The 23,990-nt window shown below is 41.2% G+C and overlaps 2 protein-coding genes across 2 annotated transcripts; both read right to left on the bottom strand.

Moving 5' to 3' along the window:
* Positions 1 to 534: 534 nt before the first annotated feature.
* LOC148121506 (olfactory receptor 10A3-like) lies at positions 535 to 1,601 on the bottom strand. The gene has a single exon (XM_087907660.1). The coding sequence runs from the start codon at positions 1,477 to 1,479 to the stop codon at positions 535 to 537; it is 945 nt and encodes a 314-aa protein (XP_087763786.1). The 5' UTR covers positions 1,480 to 1,601.
* A 12,175-nt stretch (positions 1,602 to 13,776) lies between these two features.
* Positions 13,777 to 14,721, bottom strand: LOC148121505 (olfactory receptor 10A3-like). Its single transcript, XM_087907659.1, has one exon. It carries the CDS (start codon positions 14,719 to 14,721, stop codon positions 13,777 to 13,779), a length of 945 nt encoding a protein of 314 aa, XP_087763785.1.
* Positions 14,722 to 23,990: the final 9,269 nt, after the last annotated feature.

Genomic DNA, 23,990 nt, shown 5'->3' with positions numbered 1-23,990 from the left:
GACAGAGGAGAAGTGATGTTTGTTAAAAGGGAGGTGAGAGGATGGAACAAGAGGAGAAGAGTGAGGGGAAACTGTGGTCGGGGTAAAATAAATTTAAAAAATAATTTTAAGAAAGCAAGCACCACTTCAGTTGGCATCTGTAACACCTAGTAAAGCACGTCAATACAAAATAATTCATCTACTCAGTCTTCGTGAGGGATCTCTCACATAAAAATAAAATCAACAAGAACATGAACATGAGGAATTAGATGTTTACTGCAGCTTTGTCTTAATGGCAACAGTCTAGCAATGACCTGTATTCAACAACAGAAGGTGGATCAATAGATTGTGAGTCATGTGTTATGGATCATATACCTCCTAAAAACAATTGACTACAGTATTAAAAGAGAAGGTTAATGTGATATGCCTCCAAGCATGGAGATATCAAGAAAGGAAACATTATCTATCAAAAAAAAAGTACTCTGTTTTCAACACCTGCAAAAATCCATATAGAGTTCAATAGCAGGATAGAAAAGCACCGAGGTCCTCAACAAGTCAAGCCGTGTGTAAACCCACTTTTCTTTGCCATAATTTCACCACAGCCCTTTTCATCTCCTTGTTCCTCAGGCTGTAGATGAGTGGATTCAGCAGAGGGGTGAGCAGGGTGTAAGCCAAAGACATCAGTTTCTTGGTGTCCGGTGAGTACCTGGATTTGGGCTGTAGGTAAGTTATACTGGCCGTGCCATAGAAGAAGGTGACAGACGTGAGATGAGAGGCACACGTGGAAAAGGCCTTCTGCCTCCCTGTGGTGGATGGCATCCTCAGGATGGCAAAGAGAATCCGAGTATAAGACAAGAGTATCAACAGGAAGGGGGCCGTGACAACCAAAATGGTGCCCGTGAAGGCATAGACTTCAAACAGGAACGTGTCTGCACATGCAAGCTCCAGCACTGGGGGAGTCTCACAGAAGAGATGGTTAATTTCCCTGTGGCCACAGTAGGGGAAACTAAACACCCATGTGGTCTGCAGAGTAGTCATCATGGTACCTGAGACCCATGAGAACACAGCCAGTTTCACAAAGACCCTTTTGTTCATAAGGACCGGGTAGGACAGAGGATGGCAGATTGCAGCAAATCGGTCATAAGCCATTGCCCCCAGGAGAAAACACTCAGTCCCACCAAAGAGAAGAATGAAATACATCTGTGCAAAACAGCCCCCAAAGGAAATGGTCGCTTTCTCGGTGGTCAGGACCACCAACATTTTGGGTGTGATGACTGTGCTAAAACAGAGGTCTACTAAAGACAAGTTCTGCAGGAACAGGTACATGGGGATATGCAGGCTCTGGTCCAGGAAGATGATGGTGATGATGAGGGCATTTCCTATCAGAGTCACCAGATAAATAACCAAGAAAGTCCCAAACATTTGCCCTTGGAGTTCAGGAAAGGTAGAAAATCCCAGGAGGATGAACTCAACTTCAGAGCTGTGATTTTGCTTCCTCATCACAACAGCAGAGCCCTGTGTTGATTTTAGGGACACAGGACATAAATGATGAAGTCACAGTGCAGGAGCTGAGTTGAGATCTGGACATCTTGGCGGAAACTGTAATGGCATGCTCATTTTGACAGAGGTTCAGGCTGGCAGTTTTAAAGAATGGCCAGTAAGTTGTAACAATGAATCTTTAAAGAGCAAATGAACAAAACTTTGACTCAGAAATCGTCTAGCAAATATAAAACAGTTGGTGAAATGACTCTGCTGGTAAGAGCCCTGGCCACACAGCCTGACTTCAGCTCCATCCCTGGATCCCTCATTTAAAACGTTGGTATAGTATCACTCATCTGCAATCCCAGTGCTCCTATGGCAAGATGGGAGGCAAAGCCAAGTGAAATACCTGAAAGCTTGCGGGTCAGTTAGCCTGGAGTGCACAGTGCAACAGAAACCAAATTAACTCTCCTTAATATAGTGGAAAGAGGAAACCAGTTCCCAAAGGTCCTCTGACATCCACGAGCTCACTGTGGCATGTGTACATTCATATTTGCACACACACACATAAAAATAACAATAAGTTTAAAGCTAAAAATTAATAGAACAGTAAATAGTTTGGGGGAATATTTTGCTATGTAGCAAAAAAATTAATGAAATCCATTCTTAGAGCATCAGATTTGTGTTATTTAGAATCTACTCTCTATTACTGTGGTGCATCATATCTGTGTTGTGTTTAATTGTGTACTTGCATATTTATTTTAAATAAAGAGTTTCAAATTAGCCAAATAGTAAAAAAATACAAATTAAAACTTAATAAATTAAAATGTCAACATATTGGCAAATATTTATTATAAATACCAAAATACAAAACATACTTTTGTTACTTTGTTAAACATGAAAAATAAAACCATATATTCCTGAACAAATATAACATATTCCCAAGAAGTTGGTTTGTAGATACATTGACCTCAGAAGAACATAAGTCAAATGGCTTCTAAAATATTAGTTTGGATTTTGGTCCAGGTGTTCGTAATTATTGAAATTTTCCCCAATGAGAAACTTTAGAAACCAATTTTCTACCGTTGATTCTCGTAATCAGAAAGTGACTTTTAGGACTGTAGAAAATACCATATACAGTCATTCTAATTCTATGACTCAGTAGCTCCCTTTGAAAGAATGCACAGCTGTGCTTGGGGGTTTGAGTCAATCACACAATGGTTGAGCACCCACCTCAGAGTTATGTCTGCACCCTTCCAGATAAACCTGAGCCAGACAGTCCACACAGAAGACATCCAGAGCCACATTGCATTCCTTACCACCCCGATCTCTAACTCCAATAACCTGGTTTATCATTTTGCCAGACACTTCCAAAGGAAAGAATCCACATCTATTTGGGTTTTTATCCATCCCTCTAGAATATAAACTGAAGGATGACAAGGGTTTTGTTCTAGACTTTGTGTTGTTCTCAGAACAGAAGAGGTAACCGCATACATAATAGATAAAAGTGACTAAGCTGACATTTAATGGATCCATGGAGAAACAGGTATTTAAGAAAATCCAGGCTCTACCCTCAATGACTACTGTGTCTAAAGTGAAAATAATCAAAAACAAGAGAACAAAGTAGAGGATGCACTTACGGTCTGACTTCCCTAGAAGCTTGAGGTTGCTGTGGGGTGCGAGCCACACTGGCTTAGGAATGGGTCCTGACTCAGCCACGAACCCCCCAACATGAGCCTGTGCTCCTCCCTGCATGAGAATCCCTATCTGTATGGTCCAAAATGACCCCAGACAGCCCTTCTGGCTCTGACTTGGGCCATCATTACAGTCAGACGGGGCCTACACTGAGAGGAGTGGAACCACAGCAGTTAGGCAGCAAACAAGCATGAAATTCCTGATTCTCCACAGCCACCCAGTCTTCTGTACAGAGGTTTTCTTCCTCGCCCAACTCCCCTTGACAAGGCTCTCTAGATAAGGCTTAGCACGCTACCTGCGCTACCTAGACAAACTCCCCCTGTTCCCAGCCTTCTCCCCAATGTCAGTACTCTCACATCCTTAGAACAAAAAACCCACAAATCCTTCCCTGATTCCTGCTCCATTCAAGTTCCTCTGCTCCTTCTCATCTGTTTATGAAGCCCTGATGACGTCCCTTGTCTTATACCTTTTCCTACCATGTGTATTTTATACCTGCACCAAAACAGCCCCATGCTTCCTCCCAAAGCCTCCAGGCCTCCCCTGGTTCACAGAAAAAAATGGTCATTTCTCCGGCAGTCATGTAAGGAAACCAGAGTGGTTTTTTAAAAAAATAAAATAAAATAAAACTGTTTTAGAGGCATAAATGAGGGAATGCTCCTTCCACGTGGAGATAAGAGTGATTACATCATCACGGGATCTAAAAGGTGGAAGGGCCAGTGGGTAGAGAAAGAAAGCACGGTGATGCCACTCTGGTGACATCTGAGTACTAGAATAGAGGACGCTGCCTTTCTATAAGGCTTTAGAAAAAAACAGAACTGTAGTATGGGACATGAAAAAGGAGAGCCAGAGGACAGAATTGCACAACAAACTGAAGACACTTGATAGCTTGGGTTCAAATCTTTGGGACATTAACACAGAGTAAAAACTAGTTGATTTACTAAGTATGACCATGATGGTGTACTAAAACCAAATACCTAGGGGTAGAGAGATGGCTCAGTGGCTAAGTTGCTTGCTATTTAAGCATGAGGACCTGAGTTTGGATCCCCCAGCAACCACTTGAAATAGCCGGGTCTACGTAGTGGTACCATCTGTAACCCCAGCACTGGAGAAGTGGGGAGGCAGGCAGATCCCAAGGCTCACTGCTCAGACAGTAAAGCTGAAATGGCAAAATCAAGATTCTGTGACTCTGTCTTAAGAATAAGGTAGATGTCTTGAGACAGTGGTGCACGACTTTAATCCCACCACTCAGGAAGCAGAGGCAGGTAGTCTCTGAATTCAAGCCTGACCTGATCTGCCTAGTGAGCTCTAGGCCATCAAGGCTACACAGCTAGTCCTGTCTCAAAGAAGAAAGTGAATAAGGTAGAGACCCATAAAAGAAGCTACACAATGTCAACCTCCAAATACAACATACACGCATGCAAGCAAGCACAAATGCACACCAACATCAACTGTCTATACTAACTACAACAATGTTATTGATGTTAAAATGTTTACAAAATAAGAAAAGTAAAATCTTTAACTGAAAGACATATATTGCATCTCTAATGAATGAAACAAGTAAGTTATAATATAAGATAATACATAAAAGATTTTACATAAATTGACAAACTTAAGTGGGCTGATAAAGACAATTTATGAAAGTAAATCTAATACCTTCAAGAGTATTTTATGAGAACTGGGCATGAATGTCCCATCTCTTTAGCATGAAATGACTGATGCTGGTTCGGCCAGCTCACAGCAGGTTTCACTGCCTTAGCATTAACTTTCCTCATTACCTCAAGCAAGTATCTCTCTCCTTAGGGTTTAATCTTTCTGAAAATTAACCTTGACCACCCTCACTCTGACCCCTCAGCCCCACACCTCTGTGAACTGATGACTTGTGCATGCCTGACCTTAGAGCTCCAGCTGTTAATCTAGACCCTTGTGTGAAGTAGAAAGCCGGAGCAACTGGTTTTCACACTTAAAAAGTACCTCCAAATGCTAGTAGCATTGACGTGGGATCCAACGGACAGGAGTAGGAAGGTGGAAGACACAGACAGGAACTGAAACACAGTCTTTAGCTCCTAACCTATCAACCAATGTTCACCCTACTGGGTCAGATATTTGACCTCATGCTTAAAAAATATTCCCATCCATACAACTTTGTGAATGAGCACATTGTTTTTTTAACATTGTGTGCTCTGGGAGACCCCTTCTCTCTGGAGACCTTACACTCCGTTAACAGAGGCTTCCCTCTGTGGAGATCAGAAAACACCATGGTACCAACTAGGTGCTCCCCTCCAGGTGTCTACAGGGGTTAATAAACATGTCTTCACACTAGAGATGTAATTTCACCATTGTGTCCCCAATTAAGAAAATGAAAGTGGGGATTGAATGAATGCCAAGAAATAGGGCTGAGAAGGGATGAAAGGATGCAGGCCTGAATGAGAGCAAGCTGATCCAGGGGAAATTGGGATGGGGTGGACATCCTGTGTGGTGGTACAAAATGTGTGAAGTTATTTTATGGAAAACCTGGTTATCATCATCAAATTTTCTAGAAAGACTTTGGTGGTGTGCACTGAGCCTCATTCTCAGAACTCTGATCAGTTATGAATCTCTCCATCAGCCACCGCTCACTACAGAGTAAGAAGCTTCACTGGCCAAGCTGAGAGCTACCCAGGCCCATAAGTGCAAGCATAAAACTTTTAAAGGCAAATTCAGCATGACCATTTAGCAAAATAACAATAGCAGGTTTTGCTGTAGGGTCTACGACCTTCCCAGTCATGGACTTTATACCAGGATAATTGCTAGAGGGGAGAGAATCTTTCTTTATTGAGGATCTGGCAACTCTTAGGTCTTCCATGATCCAGTGGGTGGCCCCAAGTCCATGCATATGTGGGCATCACTAACTGAACTTAGTGAGTGATGAAAGGAATAGACATGAAGCTGAATGGGGCATGATAGGGGGATATGAAGAGCATTGAAGGGGTAAATGGAGGAAGATATGATTATATTTCATTATATGTGTGTGAAATTCTCAAAAACTAAGAATACTTAAAAATAGTTCAGAGTGATAATTTTGTGGATAAAAGGTGTTTATAATTTATTTTCATAGTTAGATCTTACCAAGTTAAATTTAAGACAACTATGCCAGGTGGAGTAATTTGAGCAAACGGTGTAAGTTCTCCATTTCTATTAATTTTTTTAGTGAAATAAAGATAACCTTATTTATTCTCATGGGCCCTGTAGAAGAGTCAGGGGACTTATGAGCTAGCCCAAACTGACTTGACATGTCTCAGCCTCAGCCAATAGAGGGATGAATCAGTCAAGACTTAGCTTTCTCCAGAGCTCAGATGATGTGGCCAGGGCATAAATTCTTTTCTCAGTCTCTCATCACTGCTTTCTTAGAGGAGTTTTGCATTGTCAAGAGACATGGATTCTTTTCTCTATATCATACCTCTGCTTTTCTAGAGTGGGTTCCACTGTCAAGGAACAAACCTTTAAAAAGATCAGGGCTGCCAATATCTCTCTATTCTGTGTCCAGTGTAAATGTACAACTCGTCCTGAGGAAAAGGCGATTTTGCTTCTAAAAATTAACCCAAGGACTCCTGACCTTTGTGGAGTGGTTATCTGAGTCACACTGCATGGCCATCACTGGGATGAAATATGCATCTAGGTGCATAATTTTCATAGAATTTCTCTATAACTTGGCTTGGTGTCAATCCCAACAATACACACCTGAAAATATTTAATTTAAAAAACTTCCCTAGCCAAAAAAAAATGAAATATTGTGCCAAAAGAAAGGAGGCTCAGCAATGACTATGGTTCCATATGCTGACTTCCTCGTGAGAAAATGCTTTGTATACCTGCAATCATTGTGTGACGACAGAAGGAAAGATAAACAGTGAGAGTCAATAAACTTGCATTCGTTGTTTTTGTTAGACAGGCTGGTGAGGAGTGGAAATGGAGCAGAATGAATGAGGCCATACAATGATACAGACAGTGGATGGACAGGCCTGGAGGGCAGCAATGAAGAGAAATGGAAGGTGGGAAACCGCTAGAGGCAGAGACAAATGACCTCCCTGTGTGTCATGTCCTCAGCAGTGCACACCTTCATGTCAGGTGCTTAAAAGGAGTCGAGGATTAATAGATATGCTCTACTAACTCAGGAGTATCTATTGAATTGACCTCCTTTTTGACAAACAAGCTGAAAGCCCAACTGTCAACAGCCCTGTTATGACCTCTGTACGGATGCCAAATCTGCTCCTGTCACAGTAAAAAAAGTCTGTGTGGCCCTTGCAGTCAGTAAAGGGGAAAATGACATACAGAAGTCATCAAGTCCCGTTGAGTCTCTACTATTGAACAAGAGAAACAACAGAATGAGTTCAAAAAGAAGCACAAGAAATTGTGTCATTGCATTACTGCCAGAGAGATAAAAAGGGGGAAAGTATCTTAATTTGGATAAAAGAGAATATTGTTAGTAATTAAAAAAGGTTATATCTAAAAGTATAAACAATTCCTGATTCAATGTCATGTCTAGAGGAATATAAGTCATGAAGTTGGATGGATATGGAGGTAGGAAAGATCAGGGAGGAACAGGGGGGAACATGATCAAAATATAATGTGTGAAAAAAAATTAATAAAAGGAAAGACTCCTGATGAAATTACAGGGGAGTCTAGATGTATAAAAGCCATGATAGTATTATAATCTGGCATGTGTTCATGTTTGACACCCAAGGGTTAAGAGGTGAGAGTAAAGAGAAGGATGCTATAATTGTTTGCTGAAACCTTCATTTCAACAAGCTCTGACTGGTATTTAAAGAGCCCAAGCTTCCATGGCCAAGATGAAAAGTACTAGGAAGGAAATGTGTGCAATTAAAACTGTCTGGGTACCACTTTCCTGTATTAGATGTGGTGATTTCTCCTGACATTATAACCCAGATAATCCTAGTCTTACTGGATTTTATAAAAGCAACTAAAGGCACCAAGAATAAATCCCAAGGAGATACAGTCTTTTCAATAGATGGAGGAAAAGAAAAAGAATGCCCATGTGAAGGGATGAAAATACATCCGTATCTACATGGTGAGTCCCAAGACTTCCTAAGCTACAGAGTAAGACTATCTCCAAAAGCCCAGAAGAAAAATGGGTTGGAGACTTAAATGTAAGGCCTGAAAACATAAAATTTCTAGAATAAAAACGTAGAAGGAAAGCCGACAAGTGTGTTTCCAGTGTGTGCATGTGTGCTGCTTTTTATATGATATCAAGAGCTCACATTGCAGGAATGAATGACGAGGGGAATGACATCACACGAAGAGCACTGTACACATAAAAGGGGAACAATGCGAAAAATAAGTTTGTGGTTTGAAATTATTAATAAACCATATATCTAATAAGGGGTTAATACCTACAATATATGAGTAGCATACATGATGAGGCAGAGGAAAGGAGGAGGGAGAGAGAGGAAGAAGGCGAGGAAGGGAAAATAAAAGGAATGAGGAAGAAGGAAAAAGGGAAGGAAAAAGAGAAGGAGAAGGAACAGAAGGGAGGAGAAGAGAATATTGGGAGACAGAAGACAGATGTGCAAATGTGACTCTCAGGGATTTGTTATCTCGAACATTTTTCTCCTGTTCTATTTTAATTTTGATATGGGTTTTATATAACTCAACCTTGTCTAATATTTTATACACCAGTAAAAAAAATTAACATTCTTAAATTAACTATTCCATTTAATTAAAATAATTAGATCAGTTCTCTAACTTTTGTTAGATTCCCTTCATTGGAAGAATTCACAGTGTCATGAACCATCATCCCAATGGCACATGGAATAGGCTCCTAGCCACCCGCTCCCTGCCGTCTGTGAATCTTTACCAACCAAAATCTTCTCACTGCCGCATGGCTTTGCCTCTTTGGTAAATTTCTAGAAATTGTGAATAAGGCCACTACAAATACATATGTGCAGACTTCTGTGTGTATGTAAGTTTCCAAATCATTTGGCTAAATATGTAGGATGTGGTTTCTGGGTCACAAGTAAGGTAAGACTACACCCTGCTTTGTAAGAAACTGTCAAGCTGTCTTCCAGAGCACTGTACTATCCTGCATGTCTACCAGAAATTAATCTGTGTTCCTGTTGACCCTCATCCTTACTCCGTGTTGTCCATCTTCTATATTTCAGCCATGCTCATAGGCCCATCAAGATATCATATTATGGTTTCAATTCGCAATTCTCAAATGACACATGCAATTGAGCATCTTCAAATGTCCATTTGCCATCTCTCATCCGTAATAAAATGTCTATTCAGATATTTTGCCCATTTTTTAAATTTCTTTCTTTCAATGCTGGGGACCCATGGATTGTATGTGCTTTTTTAAAAATTCTAGACTTGTTTATTAATTATGTGTACAGGGTTCTTCCTCCACGTATGCCTTCAGGCCAGAAGGGGGCACCAGATCTCATTATTGATGGTTGTGAGCCACCAATTCACCAGGAATTGAACTCAGGACCTCTGGAAAGCAGTCAGTGCTCTTAACCTTTGGGCCATCTCTCCAGCCCGATTTTATGTGCTTTTTAATTAGGATTTTTTTCCTTAGTATTGAGTCACCTACCCACTCATTCTCCCCAAACTCAGGTACCCCATCAACTACCAGGTCCTAGGGACTGGGTCACATGGTACCAAACCCTGAACCCCACTTAGAAATTTCCAAAATCAATTCCCTTCCCTATGTGCTCACCTCTCAGCCACATCACCCACCACATAAATTTGGAACTACTTAGAGTCTGAAACCCAAATTCAAACCAGAGCTTCAACTTGAAAGCTTAACTCAGAATCCAAACCAGAAACTTAGGGAGGAACTCCCAGAATCAGTCCACCAGCTAGAGAGATCCTCACCCACAACCCCATTGCTGGTTGCTGGGATGTCATGGAGCCCAATTCAGAACCCCAGTAGGAGACATCCAAAGGCAGTCGTCTCCTCCCTTATCGTCTGCCTACCGATAGGCACCCTACTACACACTGATCTGGAACAGTTGGAATTTAAAGCTGGCGGTCCCAAGACTAATTAGGCTTTCATGGATCACAGTTTTGGTGCTATATTTAAAAAGTTATTGCCAAACACAAGGTCATCTAGATTTTTCTGTTCCATTGTCTTCTAGCAGCTTTACACATTTGCCTTTTACAACTAGGTTCATTTTAATGATCTCTTTCATTTTTGAGATTATAATATAATTATATAGGTTTATGTCTTTGACATGTAGATGCCTAGTTATTTAAGTATCAACTATTTAAAATATTATTCTTCCTCAAGTAAATAGCCTTTGATTCATTGTCTAAGATCAAATGACTTATTTCCGAGGCTTATTTCTGGATCTCCATTCTTCCCCATTAATTTATTATTTCACTGCTACCACACTGTCTTGGTTACCAAGGTTTTATAGCCAGTCTTGAGGGCAGTCCTCCAGCTGTGTTCTGAAGTATTTCTTGCCTATTCTGGACTTTCTGATTTTCTATATAAACTTTAGAATCAGTCTTTCAATGCCTACAACATCGCGTAGCTGTATTTTAATTGAGATTGCACTAAACTGATAGATCAAATCAGAGAAAGCTGACATCATAATAATATTTACTCTTCCCATTGTGAGTATGAAATGGTGCTGTATTTCTTTAGACTTTTCATTTCAACAGTATCTTGTAATTTTTTTCTTAGAGATCGGGATGAAAAGCAGGCCCGCATCCTCCTATTACAAATGTATATGTATACATATATATATTTCACTAGATTTATTTTTAGGTAATTCTATTCTTAGTGTTTAGGTAAGTGTTGCTGTGGGAGATCTCTTGTTTTTTGAGACAAGGGGTTGCTGTGTCAACCATGATGGCCTTACACTCTGGGCACTGATGATTCTCCCAAGTCAGCCTCCCACACAGCTGACACTACAGGTATGCGACATCTTGCCTGATTTCTGGACGTGTTTTTAAATTCCAATTCCAATAGACTCTTGCGTATTAAGCCTTCCATGTCCGTCTCTATCAACTGTGCATCTTCAGTAATCGGTATCACTGCAAAAACAGGTCGCTTGCTGTTTACTGTCAGCTGGAGCACAGATCGAGTGCTTCCACATGGTTTCCGGTAACAGCACAGACCACCAACACGGCCCCAGCCGCAGTAGGCCCTGGATCCAGACAATGCCCTCCAAGTCTAGACAACAGACATCAACATGGCCTTAGGTGATAACATGGGAATCGGGCATCAACATAGACCCTGGCTGCAATAGAACCATGGACCCAGACATGGCTCTCAGTGACAGAAAGGACCAATACCACTGTCTCAGGTGGAGGCGAGGGCCGCTCAAACCAGTGTAATCTCCAGCAGCAGCATGGCACGCGGACAATAACAAAGAATTTGAACGTCCACACGGATCTCAGACTCTTGCAGCCTGGGGCATCAGTATGAACCACCAAAACTAACATGACCCCCAACCGCGTCTCAGACCATGGTAGTCCTCCAATGAGGTCCAATCCAGAAAGAGAAACTTTCCTCATCTTGGGCCTCCATCACTGCCCAGAGCTAGGGCAATACCATCGCTAGTCTGTGTGTTGAGGGGCATAGTCCGCATCTGAGTACATTCCAGGTTGCTGTACACTACCCTGCTGGCCCGACTGGCCAATAACATGTTTCACTGTCAACCTCAGCCTTGTCTCCCAACTGTCGCTACCGTCCCATGTCCAGTTCCACCTCTATCCACAGTGCATGCTCCTCCCATTCCATTTTTCCATCTTTTCCAGCCCTGCATCACATAGTTGTTCATAAAGTGAGAGATGCTAATGCCAAACTGGAAAGGCAGGCAGTCTGGCAGGCTTCCGCGGGGCAGCGGATATATAGATGTAGATAGATAGATAGATAGATAGATAGATAGATAGATACATACATACATACATACATACATACATAGATCCCAAAGTAACCCAGTTTCTGATTATAAAATGAAGATGTATGAATTCAAACAAGTTTGAGCACCCAAAAATAAATGAATTCTTTACTCTTTCTTAGAATGGATTTTCTCTCTAGAAAAATTGTTTCATGTAGTTGGTCTCCTGCTGCTCTGGATAGAAGTGGTGCTCAGTGGGGCTCAACATCAGCCGGAAGTAAGCAGACACATGTGAACAGCAATTCTGCTTTCATGCTTGGTTTGTGGTACTGAGAATTAAACCCAGGGCCTTGTTCATGTTAGGCAAGCATTCTATTGTTGAGTGACATCCTCAGCCTTTATGCTCTCAAGATGAGTCTCACTGTGCTCTGGAACACATGCCCCAGATCTGAAACTCTGGAGTTTCCTAAATTGACCTTCCAAATGCTGGAATTAAAAGCATACACCACTGGATCTCTCTGGGTAGGGAAAATAGATTAGATCTTCTGGGTAAACTGGTGTAGGGGGGCAGGGGATGGGACTATGAGGGATCAGGATGGTTGAATTGGAGGAGGGATGGAGAGGGAGAGTAATGAAAGAGATATCTTGATAGAGGGGCCATTACACTATTAGGGAGAAACCTGGTGCCATGGAGACTTCAAGGAATCCACAAAATGACACCAGCTAAGACTCCTGGTAATAGTGGAGAGAGTGCCTGAACAGGCCCTCGCCTGTAAGCATATTGGAGTCTACCCTAACTGTCATCATAGAACCCTCATCCAGACTCTGATGGATGCACAGATGCACAGCCAAGCACTGGGCCAAGCTCTCGGAGTTCAGTTGAAGGGAGGGGAGAGGGATTGTATGAGCAAGTGGGGTCAAGTTCATGACAGGGAAACCCACAGAGACAGCTGACCTGAATGCCTGGGAGCTCATAGAATGTAGACCAACAGCTAAGGAGCCTGTATGGGGCCAATCTAGTTCATTTGCATGTGGGTGACAATTTGTAGTTTGATCAGTTTGTGGAAACCCTAGCAGTGGGACCAGAAACTGTCCCTGGTGCATGAACTGACTTTTTGGAACCTATTTCCTCTGGCCGGATGTCTAGCTCAGCCTTGATGCAAGGGGGAAGGAACTTGATCCTGCCTCATCTAGATAAGCCATGCTTGGCTAACTCCCATGGGAGGCCTTACCCTTCTTAACTGAGACAGAGGAGAAGTGATGTGAGGTAAAAGGGAGGTGAGAGGGTGGAACATGAGGAGAAAAGTGAGGGGAAACTGTGGTCGGGGTAAAATACATTTAAAAAATAATTTTAAGAAAGCATGCACCATTACAGTTGGCATCTGTAACACCTAGTAAAGCACGTCAATACAAAATAATTCATCTCCTCAGTCTTCATGAAGGATCTATCATATAAAAATAAAATCAACAAGAACATGAACATGAGGAATTAGATGTTTATTGCAGCTTTGTCTTAATGGCAACAGTCTAGCAATGACCTGTATTCAACAACAGAAGGTGGATCAATAAATTGTAAGTCATGTGTTATGAATCATATAACTCCTAAAAACAATTGACTACAGTATTAAAAGAGAAGGTTAATGTGATATGCCTCCAAGCATGGAAATATCAAGAAAGGAAACATTATCTACCCAAAAAAAAAGTACTCTGTTTTCAACACCTGCAAAAATCCATATAGAGTTCAATAGCAGGATAGAAAAGCACCGAGGTCCTCAACAAGTCAAGCTGTGTGTAAACCCACTTTTCTTTGCCATAATTTCACCACAGCCCTTTTCATCTCCTTGTTCCTCAGGCTGTAGATGAGTGGATTCAGCAGAGGGGTGAGCAGGGTGTAAGCCAATGACATCAGTTTCTTGGTGTCCGGTGAGTACCTGGATTTGGGCTGTAGGTAAGTTATACTGGCCGTGCCATAGAAGAGGGTCACAGACGTGAGATGAGAGGCACACGTGGAAAAGGCCTTCTGCCTCCCTGTGGTGGATGGCATCCTCAGGATGGCAAAGAGAATCCGAGTATAAGACAAGAGTATCAACAGGAAAGGGACCATGACAATCAAAATGGTGCCCGTGAAGGCATAGACTTCAAACAGGAACGTGTCTGCACATGCAAGATCCAGCACTGGAGGAGTCTCACAGAAGAGATGGTTAATTTCCCTGTGGCCACAGTAGGGGAAGCTAAACACCCATGTGGTCTGCAGAGTAGTCATCATGGTACCTGAGACCCATGAGAACACAGCCAGTTTCACAAAGACCCTTTTGTTCATAAGGACCGGGTAGGACAGAGGATGGCAGATTGCAGCAAATCGATCATAAGCCATTACCCCCAGGAGAAAACACTCAGTCCCACCAAAGAGAACAATGAAATACATCTGTGCAAAACAGCCCCCAAAGGAAATGGTCGCTTTCTCGGTGGTCAGGACCACCAGCATTTTGGGTGTGATGACTGTGCTAAAACAGAGGTCCACTAAAGACAAGTTCTGCAGGAACAGGTACATGGGGATGTGCAGGCTCTGGTCCAGGAAGATGATGGTGATGATGAGGGCATTTCCTATCAGAGTCACCAGATAAATAACCAAGAAAGCCCCAAACATCTGCCGCTGGAGCTCAGGATAGTTAGAAAATCCCAGGAGGATGAACTCAACTTCATAGCTGTGATTTTGCTTCCTCATCACAACAGTAGAGCCCTGTGTTGATTTTAGGGACACAGGACATAAATGATGAAGTCACAGTGCCGGAACTGAGTTCAGATCTGGACATCTTGGCAGAAGCTGTAAAGACATGCTCACTTTGACAGAGGTTCAGGTTGGCAGTTTTAAAGAATGGTCAATAAGTTGTAACATGAATCTTTAAAGAGCAACTGAACAAAACTTTGACTCAGAAATCGTTTAGCAAATATAAAACAGTTGGTGAAATGACTCAGCTGGCAAGAGCCCTTGCCACACAGCATGACTTCATTTAAAAAGTTGGTATAGTATCACTCATCTGCAATCCCAGTGCTCCTATGGCAAGATGGGAGGCAAAGCCAAGTGAAATACCTGGAAGCCTGCAGGTCAGTTAGCCTGGAGTGCACAGTGCAACAGAAACCAAATTAACTCTCCTTAATATAGTGGAAAGAGGAAACCAGTTCCTAAAAGTCCTCTAACCTCCGTAAGCTCACTGTGGCATGTGTACATTCATATTTGCACACACACACATAAAAATAACAATAAGTTTAAAGCTAAAAATTAATAGAACAGTAAATAGTTTGGGGGAATATTTTGCTATGTAGCAAAAAAATTAATGAAATCCATTCTTAGAGCATCAGATTTGTGTTATTTAGAATCTACTCTCTATTATTCTGGTGCATCATATCTGTGTTGTGTTTAATTGTATACTTGCATATTTATTTTAAAAAAAGAGTTTCAAATTAGACAAATAGTAAAAAAATACAAATAAAAACTATAATAAAGTAAAATGTCAATATATTGGCAAATATTTATTATAAATACCAAAATACAAAACATACTTTTGAACTTTGTTAAACATGAAAAATAAAACCATATATTCCTGAACAAATATAACATATTCCCAAGAAGTTGGTTTGTAGATACATTGACCTCAGATGAACATAAGTCAAATGGCTTCTAAAATATTAGTTTGGATTTTGTTCCAGGTGTTCCTAATTATTGAAATTTTCCCCAATGAGAAACTTTAGAAACCAATTTTCTACCGTTGATTCTCGCAATCAGAAAGTGACTTTTAGGATTGTAGAAAATACCATATAGGGTCGTTCTAATTCTACGACTCACTAGCTCCCTTTGAAAGAAAGCACAACTGTGCTTGGGGGCTTGAGTCAATCACACAATGGTTGAGCATCCACCTCAGAGTTATGTCTGCACCTTTCCAGACAAACCTGAGCCAGACAGTCCACACAGAAGACATCCAGAGCCACATTGCATTCCTTACCACCCAGATCTCTAACTCCAATAACCTGGTTTATCATTTTGCCAGACACTTACTACCAATGGAAATAATTCACATCTATTTGGGTTTTTATCCATCCCCCTAGAATATAAACTGAAGAATGACAAGGGTTTTGTTCTAGACTTTGTGTTGTTCTCAGAACAGAAGAGGTAACCACATACAAAATAGATAAAAGTGACTAAGCTGACATTTAATGGATCCATGGAGAAACAAGTATTTAAGAAAATCCAGGCTCTACCCTCAAAGACTACTGTGTCTAAAGGGAAAATAATCAAAAACAAGAGAACAAAGCAGAGGATGCACTTACAGTCTGACTTTCCTAGAAGCTTGAGGCTGCTGTGTGGTGCGAGCCACACTGGCTTAGGAATGGGTCCTGACTCTGCCCCACAAACCCCCCAACATGAGCCTATGCTCCTACCTGCATGAGAATACCTATCTGTATGGTCCTAAATGCCCCAGACAGCCCTTCTGGCTCTGACTTGGGCCATCATTCCAGTCAGACGGGGCCTACTCTAAGAGGAGTGGAACCACAGCAGTTAGGCAGCAAACAAGGATGAAATTACTGATTCTCCATAGCCACCCAGTCTTCTGTACAGAGGTTTTCCTCCTCGCCCAACTCCCCTTGACAAGGCTCTCTAGATAATCTTAGTGCGTTCCCTGTTTGTTACCTAGACAAGCTTCCCCTGTTCCCAGCCTTCTCCCCAGGTTCAGTACTCTCACATCCTTAGAACCAGAAGCCCACAAACCCTTCCCAGATCCCTGCTCCATTCAAGTTATTCTGCTCCTTCTCGTCTGTTTATGAAGCCCTGATGACTTCCCTTGTCTTATACCTTCTCCTACCATGTGTATTTTATACCTGCACCAAAACAGCCCCATGCTTCCTCCCAAAGCCTCCAGGCCTCCCCTGGTTCACAGAAAAAAATGGTCATTTCTCTGGCAGTCATGTAAGGAAACCAGAGTGGTTTTTTAAAAAAAATAAAATAAAACTGTTTTAGAGGCATAAATGAGGGTATGCTCCTTCCACGTGGAGGTAAGAGTGATTACATCATCACAGGATGTAAAGGGTGGAAGGGCCAGTGGGTAGAGAAAGAAAGCACAGTGATGCCACTCTGGTGACATCTGAGTACTAGAATAGAGGACGCTGCCTTTCTATAAGGCTTTAAGAAAAAACAGAACTGTAGTATGGGACATGAAAAGGAAGAGCCAGAGGGCAGAATTGCACAACAAACTGATGACACGTGATAGCTTGGGTTCAAATCTCTGGAACATTAACAGAGAGTAAAAACTAGTTGATTTACTAAGTATGACCATGATGGTGTACTAAAACCAAATACCTAGGGGTAGAGAGATGGCTCAGTGGCTAAGTTGCCTGCTGTTCAAGCATGAGGACCTGAGTTTGGATCCCCCAGCAACCACTTGAAATAGCCGGGTCTACGTAGTGGTACCATCTGTAACCCCAGCACTGGAGCAGTGGGGAGGCAGGCAGATCCCAAGGCTCACTGCTCAGACAGTACAGCTGAAATGGCAAACTCAAGATTCTGTGACTCTGTCTTAAGAATAAGGTAGATGTCTTGAGACAGTGGTGCACGACTTTAATCCCACCACTCAGGAAGCAGAGGCAGGTAGTCTCTGAATTCAAGCCTGACCTGATCTGCCTAGTGAGCTCTAGGCCATCAAGGCTACACAGCTAGTCCTGTCTCAAAGAAGAAAGTGAATAAGGTAGAGACCCATAAAAGAAGCTACGCAATGTCAACCTCCAAATACAACATACACGCATGCAAGCAAGCACAAATGCACACCAACATCAACTGTCTATACTAACTACAACAATGTTATTGATGTTAAAATGTTTACAAAATAAGAAAAGTAAAATCTTTAACTGAAAGACAGATATATTGCAATTCTAATGAATGAAACAAGTAAGTTATAATATAAGGTAATACATAAAAGATTTTACTTAAATTGACAAACTTAAGTGGGCTGATAAAAACAATTTATGAAAGTAAATCTAATACCTTCAAGAGTGTTTTATGAGAACTGGGCATGAATGTCCCATCTCTTTCCTTTAGCATGAAATGACTGATGCTGGTTCGGCCAGCTCACAGCAGGTTTCACTGCCTTAGCATTAACTTTCCTCATCACCTCAAGCAAGTATCTCTCTCCTTAGGGTTTCATCTTTCTGAAAATTGACCTTGACCACCCTCACTCTGACCCCTCAGCCCCACACCTCTGTGAACTGATGACTTGTGCATGCCTGACCTTAGAGCTCCAGCTGTTAATCTAGACCCTTGTGTGAAGTAGAAAGCCGGAGCAACTGGTTTTCACACTTAAAAAGTACCTCCAAATGCTAGTAGCATTGACGTGGGATCCCACTGACAGGAACGGGAAGGTGGATGTCACAGACAGGAACTCAAACACAGTCTTTAGCTCCTAACCTATCAACCAATGTTCACCCTACTGGGTCAAATTTACCTCATACTTAAAAAACATTCCCATCCATACAACTTTGTGAATGAGCACATTGTTTTTTTAACATTGTGTGCTCTGGGAGACCCCTTCTCTCTGGAGACCTTACACTCCATTAACAGAATCTTCCCTCTGTGGAGATCAGAAAACACCATGGTACCTACTAGGCGCACCCCTCCAGGTGTCTACAGGGGTTAATAAACATGTCTTCACACTAGAGATGTAATTTCACCATTGTGTCCCCAATTAAGAAAATGAAAGTGGGGATTGAATGAATGCCAAGAAATAGGGCTGAGAAGGGATGAAAGGATGCAGGCCTGAATGAGAGCAAGCTGATCCAGGGGAAATTGGGATGGGGTGGACATCCTGTGTGGTGGTACAAAATGTGCGAAGTTATTTTACGGAAAACCTGGTTATCATCATCAAATTTTCTAGAAAGACTTTGGTGGTGTGCACTGAGCCTCATTCTCAGAACTCTGATCAGTTATGAATCTCTCCATCAGCCACCACCCACTACAGAGTAAGAAGCTTCACTGGCCAAGCTGAGAGCTACCCAGCCCATAAGTGCAAGCATAAAACTTTTAAAGGCAAATTCACAGCATGACCATTTAGCAAAATAACAATAGCAGGTTTTGCTGTAGGCTCTATGACCTTCCCAGTCATGGACTTTATACCAGGATAATTGCTAGAGGGGAGAGAATCTTTCTTTATTGAGGATCTGGCAACTCTTAGGTCTTCCATGATCCAGTGGGTGGCCCCAAGTCCATGCATATGTGGGTATCACTAACTGAACTTAGTGAGTGATCAAAGGAATAGACATGAAGCTGAATGGGGCATGATAGGGGGATATGAAGAGCATTGAAGGGGTAAATGGAGGAAGATATGATTATATTTCATTATATGTGTGTGAAATTCTCAAAAACTAAGAATACTTAAAAATAGTTCAGAGTGATAATTTTGTAGATAAAAGGTGTTTATAATTTATTTTCATAGTTAGATCTTACCAACTTAAATTTAAGACACCTATGCCAGGTGGAGTAATTTGAGCAAATGGTGTAAGTTCTCCATTTCTATTAATTTTTTAGTGAAATAAAGATAACCTTATTTATTCTCATGGGCCCTGTAGAAGAGTCAGTCAGGGGACTTATGAGCTAGTCCAAACTGACTTGACATGTCTCAGCCTCAGCCAATAAAGGGATGAATCAGTCAAGACTTAGCTTTCTCCAGAGCTCAGATGATGTGGCCAGGGCATAAATTCTTTTCTCAGTCTCTCATCACTGCTTTCTTAGAGGAGTTTTGCATTGTCAAGAGACATGGATTCTTTTCTCTATATCATACCTCTGCTTTTCTAGAGTGGGTGCCATTGTCAAGGAACAATCCTTTAAAAAGATCAGGGCTGCCAATATCTCTCTATTCTGTGTCCAGTGTAAATGTACCACTCGTCCTGAGGAAAAGGCGATTTTGCTTCTAAAAATTAACCCAAGGACTCCTGACCTTTGTGGAGTGGTTATCTGAGTCACACTGCATGGCCATCACTGGGATGAAATATGCATCTAGGTGCATAATTTTCATAGAATTTCTCTATAACTTGGCTTGGTGTCAATCCCAAAAATACACACTTGAAAATATTTAATTTAAAAAAACTTTCCCAGCCAAAAAAATGAAATATTGTGCCTAAAGAAAGGAGGCTCGGCAATGACTATGGTTCCATATGCTGACGTCCTCGTGAGAAAATGCTTTGTATACCTGCAATCATTGTGTGACGACAGAAGGAAAGATAAACAGTGAGAGTCAATAAACCTGCATTAGTTGTTTTTGTTAGACAGGCTGGTGAGGAGTGGAAATGGAGCAGAATGAATGAGGCCATACAATGATACAGACAGTGGATGGACAGGCCTGGAGGGCAGCAATGAAGAGAAATGGAAGGTGGGAAACCGCTAGAGGCAGAGACAAATGACCTCGCTGTGTGTCATGTCCTCAGCAGTGCACACCTTCATGTCAGGTGCTTAAAAGGAGTTGAGTATTGATAGATACACTCTACTAACTCGGGAGTCTCTGTTGAATTGACCTCCGTTTTGACAAACAGGCTGAAACCACAACTGTCAACAGCATTGCTATGACCTCTGTATGGATGCCAAATCTGCTTCTGTCACAGTAAAAAAGTCTGTGTGGCCCTTGCAGTCAGTAAAGGGGAAAATGACATACAGAAGTCATCAAGTCCCGTTGAGTCTCTACTAATGAACAAGAGAAACAACAGAATGAGTTCAAAAAAAAGCACAAGAAATTGTGTCATTGCATTACTGCCAGAGAGATAAAAAGGGGGAAAGTATCTTAATTTGGATAAAAGAGAATATTGTTAGTAATTAAAAACGGTTATATCTAAAAGTACAGACAATTCCTGATTCAATGCCATGTCTAGAGGAATATCAGTCATAAAGTTGGGTGGATGGATATGGAGGTAGGAAAGATCATGGAGGAACTGTGGTGAAAACATGATCAAAATATAATGTGTGAAAAAATTAATAAAAGGAAAGATGAAATTACAGAGGAGTGTAGATGTATATAAACCATGATAGTACTATAATCTGGCATGTGTTCATGTTTGACACCCAAGGTTAGGGTTAAGAGGTGAGAGTAAAGAGAAGGATGTTAAAATTGTTTGCTGAAACCTTCATTTCAACAAGCTCTGACTGGTATTTAAATAGCCCAAGCTTCCATGGCCAAGATGAAAAGTACTAAGAAGGAAAGTTATGCAATTAAAACTGACTGGGTACCACTTTCCTGTATTAGATGTGGTGATTTCTCCTGATATTATAACCCAGATAATCCAGGTCTTACTGGATTTTATAAAAGCAACTAAAGGCACCAAGAAAAAATTCCAAGGAGAGACAGTCTTTTCAATAGATGGAGGTAAAGAAAAAGAATGCCCATGTGAAGGGATGAAAATATATCCGTATCTACATGGTGAGTCCCAAGACTTCCTAAGCTACAGAGTAAGACTCTATCTCCAAAAGCCCAGAAGAAAAATGGGTTGGAGACTTAAATGTAAGGCCTGAAAACATAAAATTTCTAGAATCAAACGTAGAAGGAAAACCGACAAGTGTGTATCCAGTGTGTGCATGTGTGCTGCTTTTTATATGATATCAAGAGCTCACATTGCAGGAATGAATGACGAGGGGAATGACATCACACGAAGAGCACTGTACACATAAAAGGGGAACAATGTGAAAAATCAGGTTATGGTTTGAAATTATTAATAAACCATATATCTAATAAGGGGTTAATACCTACAATATATGAGTAGCATACATGATGAGGCAGAGAAAAGGAGGAGGGAGAGAGAAGAAGAAGGCAAGAAAAGAAAAATAAAAGGAATGAGGAAGAAGGAAAAAGGGAAGGAAAAAGAGAAGGAGGAGGAAGAGAGGGGAGGAGAAGAGAATATTGGGAGACAGAAGACAGATGTGCAAATGTGACTCTCAGGGATTTGTTATCGCGAACATTTTTCGCCTGTTCTTTTTTAATTTTAATATGGGTTTTATATAACTCAACCTTTTCTAATATTTTATACACCAGTAAAAAAAGTTAACATTCTTAAATTAACTATTCAATTTAATTAAAATAATTAGATCAGTTCTCTAACTTTTGTTAGATTCCCTTCATTGGAAGAATTCACAGTGTCATGAACCATCATCCCAATGGCACATGGAATAGGCTCCTAGCCACCTCCTAGCCACCACAGTAGCTGTGAATCTCTACCGAACAACATCTATCTTCTCACTGCTGCATGGTTTTGCTTCTTTGGTAAATTTCTAGAAATTGTGAATAAGGCCACTACAAATACATGTGTGCAGACTTCTGTGTGTATGTAAGTTTTCAAATCACTTGGCTAAATATCTAGGGTGTGGTTTCTGGGTCACAAGTAAGGTAAGACTACACCCTGCTTTGTAAGAAACTGTCAAGCTGTCTTCCAGAGCACTGTACTATCCTGCATGTCTACCAGAAATTAATCTGTGTTCCTGTTGACCCTCATCCTTACTCCGTGTTGTCCATCTTCTATATTTCAGCCACGCTTATAGGTCCATCAAGATATCTTATTATGGTTTCAATTCACAATTCTCCAATGACACATGCAATTGAGCATCTTCAAATGTCCATTTGCCATCTCTCATCCGTAATAAAATGTCTATTCAGATATTCTGCCCATTTTTTAAATTTCTTTCTTTCAATGCTGGGGACCCATGAATTTTATGTGTTTTTTTAAAAAAATTCTAGACTTATTTATTAATTACGTGTACAGGGTTCTTCCTCCATGTATGCCTTCAGGCCAGAAGGGGGCACCAGATCTCATTATTGATGGTTGTGAGCCACCATGTGGTTGCCAGGAATTGAACTCAGGACCTCTGGAAAGCAGTCAGTGCTCTTAACCTTTGAACCATCTTTCCAGCCCGATTTTATGTGCTTTTTAATTAGGATTCTTTTTCCTTAGTATTGAGTCACCTACCCACTCTTTCTCCCCAAACGCAGGTACCCCATCAACTACCAGGCCCTAGGGACTGGGTCACATGGTACCAAACCCTGAACCCCACTTAGAAATTTCCAAAATCAATTCCCTTCCCTATGTGCTCACCTCTCAGCCACATCACCCACCACATAAATTTGGAACTACTTAGAGTCTGAAACCCAAATTCAAACCAGAGCTTCAACTTGGAATCTTAACTCAGAATCCAAACCAGAAACTTAGGGAGGAACTCCCAGAATCAGTCCACCAGCTAGAGAGATCCTCACCCACAACCCCATGGCTGGTTGCTGGGATGTCATGGAGCCCAATTCAGAACCCCAGTAGGAGACATCCAAAGGCAGTCGTCTCCTCCCTTATCGTCTGCTCACCGATAGGCACCCTACTACACACTGATCTGGAACAGCTGGAATTTAAAGCTGGCGGTCCCAAGACTAATTAGGCTTTCATGGATCACAGTTTTGGTGCTATATTTAAAAAGTTATTGCCAAACACAAGGTCACCTTGATTTTTCTGTTCCATTGTCTTCTAGCAGCTTTACACATTTGCCTTTTACAACTAGGTTCATTTTAATGATTTCTTTCATTTTTGAGATTATAATATAATTATATAGGTTTATGTCTTTGACATGTAGATGCCTAGTTATTTAAGTATCAACTATTTAAAATATTATTCTTCCTCAAGTAAATAGCCTTTGATTCATTGTCTAAGATCAAATGACTTATTTCCGAGGCTTATTTCTGGATCTCCATTCTTCCCCATTAATTTATTATTTCACTGCTACCACACTGTCTTGGTTACCAAGGTTTTATAGCCAGTCTTGAGGGCAGTCCTCCAGCTGTGTTCTGAAGTATTTCTTGCCTATTCTGGACTTTCTGATTTTCTATATAAACTTTAGAATCAGTCTTTCAATGCCTACAACATCGCGTAGCTGTATTTTAATTGAGATTGCGCTAAACTGATAGATCAAATCAGAGAAAGCTGACATCATAA

Source organism: Myodes glareolus, chromosome 7 (genome assembly GCF_982192425.1).
Source record: "Myodes glareolus chromosome 7, mMyoGla1.1, whole genome shotgun sequence".
Classification (NCBI taxonomy): domain Eukaryota; kingdom Metazoa; phylum Chordata; class Mammalia; order Rodentia; family Cricetidae; genus Myodes; species Myodes glareolus.
The sequence above is the reverse complement of the archived record's forward strand: the minus strand, read 5'-3'. Positions and strand labels throughout refer to the sequence as shown.